Source organism: Pangasianodon hypophthalmus, chromosome 20 (assembly GCF_027358585.1).
Source record: "Pangasianodon hypophthalmus isolate fPanHyp1 chromosome 20, fPanHyp1.pri, whole genome shotgun sequence".
Classification (NCBI taxonomy): domain Eukaryota; kingdom Metazoa; phylum Chordata; class Actinopteri; order Siluriformes; family Pangasiidae; genus Pangasianodon; species Pangasianodon hypophthalmus.
Genome location: NC_069729.1, coordinates 962,523 through 973,316, shown reverse-complemented (window position 1 = coordinate 973,316; position 10,794 = coordinate 962,523). Strand labels below are relative to the sequence as shown.

At 43.7% G+C, this 10,794-nt stretch overlaps 1 protein-coding gene across 2 annotated transcripts in view; it reads right to left on the bottom strand.

Annotated features, from left to right (window-relative positions):
* Positions 1 to 10,794, bottom strand: part of LOC113539455 (plexin-A2) — a 75,562-nt gene that overhangs the window by 47,836 nt on the left and 16,932 nt on the right. Inside the window, exons 1-4 of one of the 2 annotated variants that reach the window (XM_034314223.2) lie at positions 6,554 to 7,934; positions 4,991 to 6,277; positions 3,206 to 3,388; positions 572 to 700 (exon numbers count right to left, since the gene is read on the bottom strand). In XM_034314223.2, the coding sequence (XP_034170114.2) occupies positions 572 to 700; positions 3,206 to 3,388; positions 4,991 to 6,166 (1,488 nt within the window). In that variant the 5' untranslated portion in view covers positions 6,167 to 6,277; positions 6,554 to 7,934. Of the gene's footprint in view, positions 1 to 571; positions 701 to 3,205; positions 3,389 to 4,990; positions 6,278 to 6,553; positions 7,935 to 10,794 lie in introns of those variants that run through there. The other variant, XM_034314222.2, reaches the window with a different exon arrangement.

Sequence of the window (10,794 nt, the reverse complement as noted above, 5' to 3'; positions counted from 1 at the left end):
AATACTGCACATGATGTATGAGAGAGATAAAGAGACAGAGAGAACGACAGAAACACTGAGATGGAGAGAGAGATAGATGATGAAGGCAGATAAATATCTGGCAGTGAGTGACCAGTTTATCCCTCCATCTCTCCATCCCTTCATTCCTCCATCCCGCTGTTATCCTTGAGAAGAGGACGAGTCACTCTTTATCCATAAATGATGGACGCTTCTCCTTCACTCCATCACTCAGCGCCGGAGATTCTGGATTGAACCAGATCTGACGTGAGTGCAGGAGGAGACGAGTGTATGTCTGCTGTCAGCCCTGATCTGTGTGTGTGTGTGTGTGTGTGTTCCATCTACTACACTCTTAAACTCTTACACAGTAAACCTGTGAACTGATTGTTTACGATTGTTTACATTTGTACTCTTTTGTACACTTTAATGTAACAGCAGGTTTAGGCTGCAGTCGAGCTCAAGTTCAGCTGCTTCAGGAAGACATGATGATGCACACCAAAGCCAAAACTAAAATTTAAGGCATTGTGGACTGAAAAGCAAAACTGCACGCGCACACACACACACACACACACACCTGTGTGCGGCTCATGGTGTAGAGGTGGTGGTGGTCCGGGGAGAAGGCCATGTCGGGAAGAACAGAACTTCCGTCCTTCATCACCTTCACTGTCTCATAGAGGAGCGCAGACACACCGTCTACACGCACCTGAGATAGAGAGAGAGAGAGAGAGAGAGAAACTGAGAGATTGACTTTTTTAAGATGGCTGCAGTGCATTAGTTCAGTGTATCTACATTTTAAAAACAACCCCTCTGACCCCACACCAGACAGAGAGAGAGAGAGAGAGAGAGAGAGACAGACAGAGAGAGAGAGAGAGAGAGACAGACAGAGAAATAGACAGACAGAGAGAAAGACAGACAGAAAATATAATGAGAAGAAACAAAACACAGACTTCATTAATTCCCAAGTGAGTGATTAACCCTCAGAAAGAAAGAAAGAAAGAAAGAAAGAAAGAAAGAAAGAAAGAAAGAATTTTACCTCGGGCTAATAAAGAGCTACGTTAGGTGTTATGTGCGTTTAATAAATTACTGTCAACATAAAACATGGTGATTAGTTTAATATTTTGGATCATGTCCTTGATTATAAGCTTGTTAATAAATATTCAGTAATTAATGAACCTGTGGAGAATGAAATTGATGTTGTTGATGTTGTGCAGGATGTACAGTAGAGTACACACCCGGCGCTGCGGAACGACTGCTTTATCTTCACCAAGCTCACGAACGCAAGAACACTAGATTAAGAGGAGAGGGGAAAAGGCCAGGTTTCTAGGGTTAAGTCCTAAACCTTGTAATGAAGCAGCAGTTGATGAAATCGATTTGGAGCACAGCCTGTGGTCTTCAGCGAGGCTGCATTCAGCCATCGTAAAACTCGATTTGGAACACAGCCGCTCAGACCTTCATTAGCTAAAGGCTAATTAATCTTGTGCAGTATCAGTAAAACATGGCTAATTCTCTCCCGGGACTTTTCCTCATCCTCCTCTGTACTTGTTCCCACACAAAGAAACAGAAAACGGCACTTTATCAAGCTGTCCCTGATTACAGATTACCCACAATTCCACTGGGCATTCATGTGTGTGTGTGTGTGTGTGTGTGTGTGTGTGTGTGCGTGTGTAACATAACAGCAGTACTGTAACATATGGCACACTTGAGAAAATCACGATAGAGAAATCCTGAACTTTGACCTTTCAGAAATCTGTATAGAGATAAACTCTCTCTCTCTCTCTCTCTCCCTCTCTCTCTGTGTATGTGTTTGTGTTTGTGTGTGTGTGTGTGTGTGTGTGAGAGAGAGAGAGAGAACAGCACACTATTTAACAAGTAAACATCCATTACATTCCAATAAACACTCCGTATCAGACTTTATTTTCAGTCCTGAAGCACAGCTCTAATTCTACGCTGCTTGTAGTTTGTTGTTTGTGGGTTATATATAAATCTAATTAAAAAAACTAGTTAGGAACAAATTAAATAACACACTAATCTGAGTGAAAATCAGTTGTTTGATTTACTTTATGCGCTTGGCTTCGTGCTAGCTATGTTCACTCCCTGGAAGAACCAGCGATCTCTGCTACGTCCTTCCAAGCTGTACTGAGAGATCGTATGTGACAGGAGAAGATGAAACCACGCTTATAAGCTTTTCTTCCATTTTTCAGTCAGTAAAAGGGAACTAAGTGCAGGCAGGAACTAAAGTTGTGAGCGGGGAACTGAAGAAACGTCGGACCTCACACACGCGCCATAGGATCGGTCCGAGATAATCGTTTGGATTTGATGCTTCTTTATTGTACAACTGCACTGATTTGAGAAAATCTTATTTCGAATGTTGCTGAAATGGCGACTCTGTGTACGTAGAAAATGAACGTACTCCTGCCGCTTTGTCACTCACTAGCGTGGACACAGAGTAACACGGGCACTACTTGTCAATTGTGTGTGTGTGTTCTGTCTCCATCTCCTGATGTATAATATACACACATAATCACAAAACAATACCTGGGACTGCAGTCTCGGCTGTACAAAGTTCCCACTTCCTCCCGCGCACTCTGGAGAGTTTTCCCACGCAGATCTCATTATTATTATTGTGAAATAAAGGAAGCCGGTGAAATTCCTGGGGTCGTGTGGAACAAACAGCGACCTCAGAAACTTTACACCGAGCGGCTTTTAATGAAAACATGCCGCTAACTCGCTTTCCGGAGTGTGTGAGTGTGTTTATACACATTAACACATTAACATTTCAACCGAGTGCCAGGAATCCTAACAGATTAGCCCTTAAGGAGACAGATAATGCAGTGAGGTCTGACTCCAGACATCAGACTCTCAGTTCTGATTTACTGTAAAAGGCTCTGAAGCACAAAAATAAGCATCTGCAGTCAGAACTCCAGAGCTCATGAATATTCACGTGCACATGGAACTTCGACTGCTCTCGTATGCGGCAGGATGGACGAGCCTTAATGGACTTTTCAGACAGAAAGAGGGGCTCCGTGTGACCTTTGACCTGGTGTGTGTGTGTGTGTGTGTGTGTGTGTACTGACCATGCTCTGTGACCAAGAGCAAAAAAATCCACTAATGGCTTTTCATGGCCATGTTTTGCTAGTTCTGGGTCAGCTAAGCTCTGGCATTACACACACACACACACATAAATCCAGGTTGTTGACGTTCTCCTGACCTTACGGATGTTTCCGGATCGGGTGCCGAGGAACGCCACGCTGTAGCCGTCGTACACATACGCAGACACGGCGGTGAGACGCTCTGACGTCTCCGTGTAAACTGCGAGACCCGAGACGAGCTCCGAACCACCGAGAGGCTGATTAATGTCCAAACCACAGAAACCATCTCCTATAGGCACCGGCTGGAGAGAGAGTGTGAGAGAGAGAGAGAGAGAGAGAGAGTGAGATTAGACTGGAAACACTGGAAAAGACATTTCAATACTACTACTAACAAAAAGAAGTTAAAAAAAAAGAGAAAATAAAGAGGAAATGATTCAGAACACACAGCAAGAGAACTGAAAATAAAACACAAGAACAACAGAAAAACAAAGAGCCAATGAAAAAAAAAAAAAGAAAAATAAAGTGAAGGAGAAAATAAGGTACCAAAATGAAAAGGAAGAAAAAGAAAGAAAGATAAAGAGTTAGAAAAAGAAAAAGAAGAAGACGCGAAGGTGACGCTGAGTAGTGAAGAGGAACAAAATAAAAAGAAAATAAAGCAGAAAAAATAGAGACCAGAAATAAGATACAGAAAGAATCAAAAATAAGAAAAAAGAAAAAAAAACAGGAAGAAAAAGAAAAAAATGGAAGAATAACAACAAAGAAAATAAAGAAGAGGATGAGTGATAATCTGGTTTTAAACATCTATTGATTAAAGAAGAAGAAAATTACCATGATTATGACACTTATGGAAAAAAAAGAATTAGAAAACTAACAATTAGAAGAAGAACAAAAGAAATTAAAGAAAGAAGAAATTAGAAAGAAAAGAAAGAGAAATTAGATGGGACGGAATAGGATAAGATGAGAAGGTGAAGAAGAACCTAAATGAGTGAAAAGAAGAATTAGAGACAAAAAAAAAGAACAAAGAAGAAGATGATAATCACCACCATGATGATGAAGAATAAAAAGAAGAACATGAAGTTATTTTCCTGAGCGCTCGTTAGCTAGTCGCTCATCAGTGCTGCGACTGTGAAGGAGAGACGACGCTCATGTTACGTCACGCTGTTGGAGCACATAAAGGAACCGTGTGAAATGTTTAAGTATAAATTACGTTCGTACACGTCTCTCAGCTCCTAACTGACCTAACTGTTGTGTGCTTCTGTAGCTCCGATGCTGGACGGATAAAAGTCTGATCTGACCTCGAGTCTGGACGCTCCAGTAAGCCGGACATTTAGGTTCCGAGTGGAAATGTCACTGCACACGCAGAATTGAGTACGTGCGGGATTGTTTTTGTGCTGTACATGATGGTACACGACTCTAAATGCCAGCGAGTAGCACACACACACACACACACACACACACACTGTTAACATGGTTTCAGCTGGTATGGAATTAAACTGAGGTTCCTGGACAACGAGGCGAGAAAACAGGAAGTGCTGATCTGTTTATCGGTTGCATTGATTTGACTGGTTTGATATTTTTTGTGTCTATGTTAGCGTTATCACGATATTAAAAAGTAACGCACCTGTCAGCCAATCAGAAACCAGAATAACCAACTACTGACTTGTTTTGTGTGAAAATAGCACTTCCTCTGGAAGCATGAGTCACGAAGGCACAGCGACGAGGAGAGAAAGCTGCATCACTAACGCAATGTTTGTACAATTTTACAGAACATTTATAGACTTCCTCTGAAGGATTGTCCTCCTGCTGAACATGACATAAACTGGACTATATTTTGGCAGTAAAGGACACATTGTGTACATTTCAATTTTTTTTTCTAAACTCTTCCCGATGATGGAAACACATACCGCTTTTGTGCACTGAACGTCTTTTCCCAGAAGCCAGTGCAGCTCCAGGTTTCCTTCCCCCTGATAGCAGGACCTCAGCCTCTCTTTGATCCGCGCATTAATATCCCGGATGGTGAAAATGCAGAGCGTCGAGTCATCCGACGGTCTCCGGTACTGTTTCTGTCCTTTGGAGAAGACGGCGAAGAGCACGTCGTCTCGTTCGGTGATGTTCAGCGTGGCGGCCATGACGCTCCCGGCTTTAGCCAGAAACGCCGCCTGGAGCAGACGGTACTCCACTCTGTTCTTCACGCAGCCCACCGGCAGGGAGACGTAGGAGTGGAACTTATCGTCGCCTTTGCAGAGCCGAACCACACGCGACGTGTAAAAGAGCTCTCCGGGGGTCTCCGTCTCCGGCTGCACGGTCAGGAAGTACACGAAGCTGCCGCTTGAAAAACCGTACACGTAGTCGATGTCGAAGTGCGTAACCAGAGCTAACGTATCAGACGGAATCTTGACTAGCGATGAAACAAAGTCGGTGTGAAGCTCATAGTCCAACATGGCCGCCGATTCGGGGTCTTTAGGCAGCTTGCGGCTCGAGATGGTCGGGAAGTAGTCCTGTTTACCGCCAACGGACGTGCCGATGTACAGAGTGGCGTCTCTCTCGCGGTCTCGGCCTCGATCTCGGCTCACGATCACGCCGCTCATTCCGCCGGTCTGGTTCACGCTGGAGAAATAGTGCTCCTTTTTGTGAGATGGTTCAGCTAAGATGAACAGATCATCCAGTCTCAGGATCTTGCACACGCCCTGGTAGAGGCTCCCGCAGGCCAGCAGGCGGTTGTGCAGGTCGTCGACAAGCAGGAGCTTGTTGACGTTGTCGGTTCTGGCGAGAGGCTCGGAGCACGGCTGCATGATCAGCGGAGGATAACACGCCTGGTTGTCCAGCTCCGGCCCGGTGTTGTGTGTGACCAGCGGCGCCAGATCGGACGAGAGCTTATACACGCGGTTGACTCCACCCACGTACACCGCGCCACTCGACTGGTGGACAGCCAGGTGACTCAGGCTCCATTCAGACCTCTCAGACTGGAAAACGCTAACGGTCTGACAGGAACACGCAGACAAGAAGATGGAAGACAAGCAAATGAGTAACGGAAGTTTAATCGTAGGACCGTAAAGTCCAGCGTCTTCGTGTTTTTCCATTCTCAGAGATTATGAGGTCAATTTCACAGGCAAAGACTGGAGCTGTCGTTCTGTTCTCCTTCTACAGGTGGACTGGGGTAAAATATTCTCTCTGGTGGTCACATCATGGGCCTGAGAGGAGAGAAAGAAACAATCAGACAATCAGACACCAGACAGGAGCTGGATGAAACAGCAAAATTATCATTGATTTCATTGAAATCATACTTGTGGTTGTTTTCACGATAACTGACACATAGCAAGTTTTTGCTTTGCATCACAATTGTGCCACAATATAAAAACTACAGTTTCAGTAATTTCTTTAATTAAAACTATTACAAGTTGGAAGCACAGAATTGTATAGAATGTCTCTGTGTGCTGTAGCTTTACAATTGTATACAAGGCTCAAACCTGTTCCAGCATGACGATGCCCCTGTGCACAAAGCGAGCTCCATGAAGACATGGTGTGTGAAGGTTGGAGTGGAAGAACTCGAGTGTCCTGCACAGAGCCCTGACCTCAACCCCACTGAACACCTTTGGGATGAACTGGAACTGGAGACTCCTTACCCAACATCAGAGCCTGATCTCACTAATGCTCTTGTAGCTGAATGAACACAAATCCCCACAGCCACGCTCCAACATCTAGTGGAAAGCTTCCCAGAAGAGTGGAGCTCATTATAACAGCAAAGAGGAATAAATCTGCAATGTGATGTGCAACAAACCAATATGAGTGTGATGGTCAGGGGTGCACATACTTTTGCCATATAGTGTACCTATTACTTCGTAACAGTGGAGTTAGTGTTACAGATGGATCAACAACGCCCACATTAACATGCCCACACTGAAAATGCTGCACTCGTTCACACACGTGTACTACACGTGACACGTTTACGCTGATATTTCCACGTGATTAGATTACTGCTTCAGCTACAACAATTATGCACATATTTTTCTGACAATTAGCCAAACATATGCACAACATATCCTCATTTTCTATTGTTTTTTTCCTCGAGTGGTGTGATTTGCATTTTTCTTTAATTAAAAAACTCTCTCTATCCATTTCTCTTTCCCTATGCACTCTCTCTCTGTCTCTCTCTCTCTCCATGTCTCTTCCTACTCTCATACCCTTTAGCTCTCTGTCTCTCTCTCCTTTTCTCTCTCTAACATAAATCAGAGAGACATGACACATGTAATCAGTTAATAAGGAGTGTAGACCGTTCTGCCCATATAATCAATACACACAGACAGAGAGAGAGAGAGTAAGACAGACAGACAGATGGAGAGACAGAGAGAGAGAGACAGACAGACAGGCAAAGAGAGAGAGAGAGAGCCAGACAGAGAGAGAGAGAGAGAGACAGGTGGAAAGCGAGAGAGTACGCATTCGCCTCTGACTCCTGCTAGCGCAGAACGCTCATTAACTAACTGTGACTGCAGGGGTGGTCTGCACCTCATTACACACACACACACACACACACACACACACAAATCACACACTGTGCATTAATCCTGTCATTAAATTAGCATGTAAATTAATTAATTATGCTTCTAAATTTTACTTCTAAATACATCTCTCCATCCACTCACTGTCTCTCTCTCTCTCTCTCTCTCTCTCTCAGGAGTAATGTTCGTCAGTTAATCAGCGAGACTGTTGCTCAGTAATAAACACTCGGTGCCAGGCTCCACCCCTCCCCACTCTGGCCTTTAATTTCATTTGCATATTTTATGCATATGTATTATGCAAAAGACAAACAGTCAAAGTCGTGAGGAGGCTTTAGGAGACGAGTGGATTGGGGAAACAAAACGTCTTTAGAAAGCATAAACGATTAAGATGTTCAGAACAGTGGGGGGGGGGGAGGGGGGGGGGGTCATGGACACATGCTGTGTGTTAAACACACACACACACACACACACACTAATGCTGAAGTTAATCTCATCTCTCATCTGAATCTACGATGTGATCACACGAGACGGACTCAAGCGCTCGCGAGTGACAGCGATGATCGATCACGTCAACATGATAAATACGTGAATATTTAATAAATTTATTTAATATTTCATCTTCATCAGTTAGATTTTAAAGTCGATTTCTGAAGTCGGGGATCACGCAAAGCAGCGCAAATCCTTCTGGAAACAAAGCCTTAAGGTTCATTACAATTTTTACAGTGGGATTAGGGGCGTGAACTGGAATTGCAGGAATTGCAGACCAATTGGTTACAGTGGATTTGGAGGGTACTGCGATCTGATTGGTTACAGTGGGATTGGGAGAGAACTGCAATCTGATTGGATACAGTGGGATTGGGAGAGAGAACTGCAATCTGATTGGTTACAGTGGAATTCGAGGGTACTGCGATCTGATTGGTTACAGTGGGATTAGGGACAGACTGATGGGATTAGATGCGAGAACTACAATTTGTTTGTTTGCAGTGAGATTACAGGCAGAAACTGCAGTCTGATTAGAGTGGGATTAGGGACAGAAGCTGAAAACTGATTGGTGACAGTGGGATTGGGAGAGAACTGCAATCTGATTGGTGACAGTGGGTTTGGGAGAGAACTGCATTCTGATTGGTTACAGTGGGTTTGGGAGAGAGAACTGCATTCTGATTGGTTACAGTGGGTTTGGGAGAGAGAACTGCAATCTGATTGGTGACAGTGGAATTAGGGATGGGAACTGCATTCTGATTGGTTACAGTGGGTTTGGGAGAGAGAACTGCAATCTGATTGGTTACAGTGGGATTGGGAGAGAGAACTGCATTCTGATTGGTTACAGTGGGATTGGGAGAGAACTGCATTCTGATTGGTTACAGTGGGTATTAAGGATGATCTTTTCGCTCAGCCACACGCACTCCATGCAGGAGTGAAGCATCGACACGACCGTCTGCACGTTTTCCTTCTTAGCTATCGACTGTAACTGACGTCACTTCCACATACAAACACGTCCCAGAGTAAAATCCCTCCCCAACACTGACTGATTCTGTGCAAGGCTTCTGAAATGCAAATGCAAAGGGAATTGCGACTGCGTTTGAGTTGTGGCTCCACGCGAGACGCTGAGGAAGTGAAATAGCAGACGGAGTAATTGTTATTGCTATTTCGATATGACAGGATCATAAATCATAAGACATGGGAAATGCAATTGCAAACAGACTTTGCTTTTCCATTTGAAATTTGGCAGATAGGGTACGTTCGTGTAAACGCAAAAGCAAACAGTAATACGCGATTCGCATTTGCATTTGAATTATGTCACAATTTACGTGTGCACAAAAAGGAAATGCAAATGCTTCTGAAATGTGTCCGGAAAATACTTCCATAGGATACAGTGGGATTGGGAGAGAGAACTGCAATCTGATTGGATACAGTGGGATTGGGAGAGAGAACTGCAATCTGATTGGATACAGTGGGATTAGGAGAGAGAACTGTAATCTGATAGGATACAGTGGGATTAGGAGAGAGAACTGCAATCTGATTGGTTACAGTGGGATTGGGAGAGAGAACTGTAATCTGATTGGATACAGTGGGATTGGGAGAGAGAACTGCATTCTGATTGGTTACAGTGGGATTAGGAGAGAGAACTGCAATCTGATTGGTTACAGTGGGATTGGGAGAGAGAACTGTAATCTGATTGGCTACAGTGGGATTTTTAGGCAGTAACTGAGTTCTGATTGGTCCGGAACTGTGGTTTGATTAGTCACAATGAGATTAAGGACACATACTGTAATTGGTTACAGCAGCAGCAAGGACGAGAACCGCAATCCCATTGGTCAGAGTGGGATTTTTGGCGGGAACTGTGTTCTTATTGGTCAGATGGCACTGTGTGTGGGAACTGCAGTCTGATCTGGGGGAAGCAGCAGGACTTCACGCAGAGGAGGTGTAAATCATCAAGACCACAACAATTAATGTTAATTAAAATATAGCATAAATATAGCATAGGTAAAGTTCTATTGTAACAGGGTTAGCATTCGCTAGTTACGACTTCACACTGCGTTTATACGAAATCCAGCAGAATCGCTCTCGCTGGTTAGTGTTGCTGAAAAGTTTGTGTGAAATCGTGTGTGTGAGGAGACGACAGTAATAAAGTCCAGTAATAATGAAGTCATAATGTTTAATATTAATTTTTAATTGTGAGTTAGAGCAGGAGTGATGTTTAAGTAATGAAGGAATAATGTTTAATATTTAATTCTGTCTTCCAGGAGCATTGCGAAGCGTCTTTAACAGTTGTACAGCACTAATAGTGTTCAAGTGATTAAATAATAAAGAAGAAATCATGCTTAATGGTTTATAACTGTAGTGTTACGGCCCAGAGGTCATAAACCTAACACACTTTATTACACACTCCGCCAGTGTAGATGTTCAGTGAGAGATTAAAGCTCGTCGTTCTGCGTGTACAGTGTGTTAATCATCCTTCAGCCTTCATCAGGTTCAGGCTTTTCTGCTGCGTTGACAATAAACCACCACACACATCATATCTACTCATAGAGGGGTACCAATACTTTCGGGAAGGAGGCTAAAACTTACAGACCGCTGCTTTAACACTGGTTTTTGTGGCCTGTGGAGGCTGCAGAGTTTTACCAGACTGATAATGTTTACGTAATTAAGTAATATAGAATGTTTAACGGTGTGTTGTGGAAGCGATGTTGTCGGCAACACAATGTGTAACG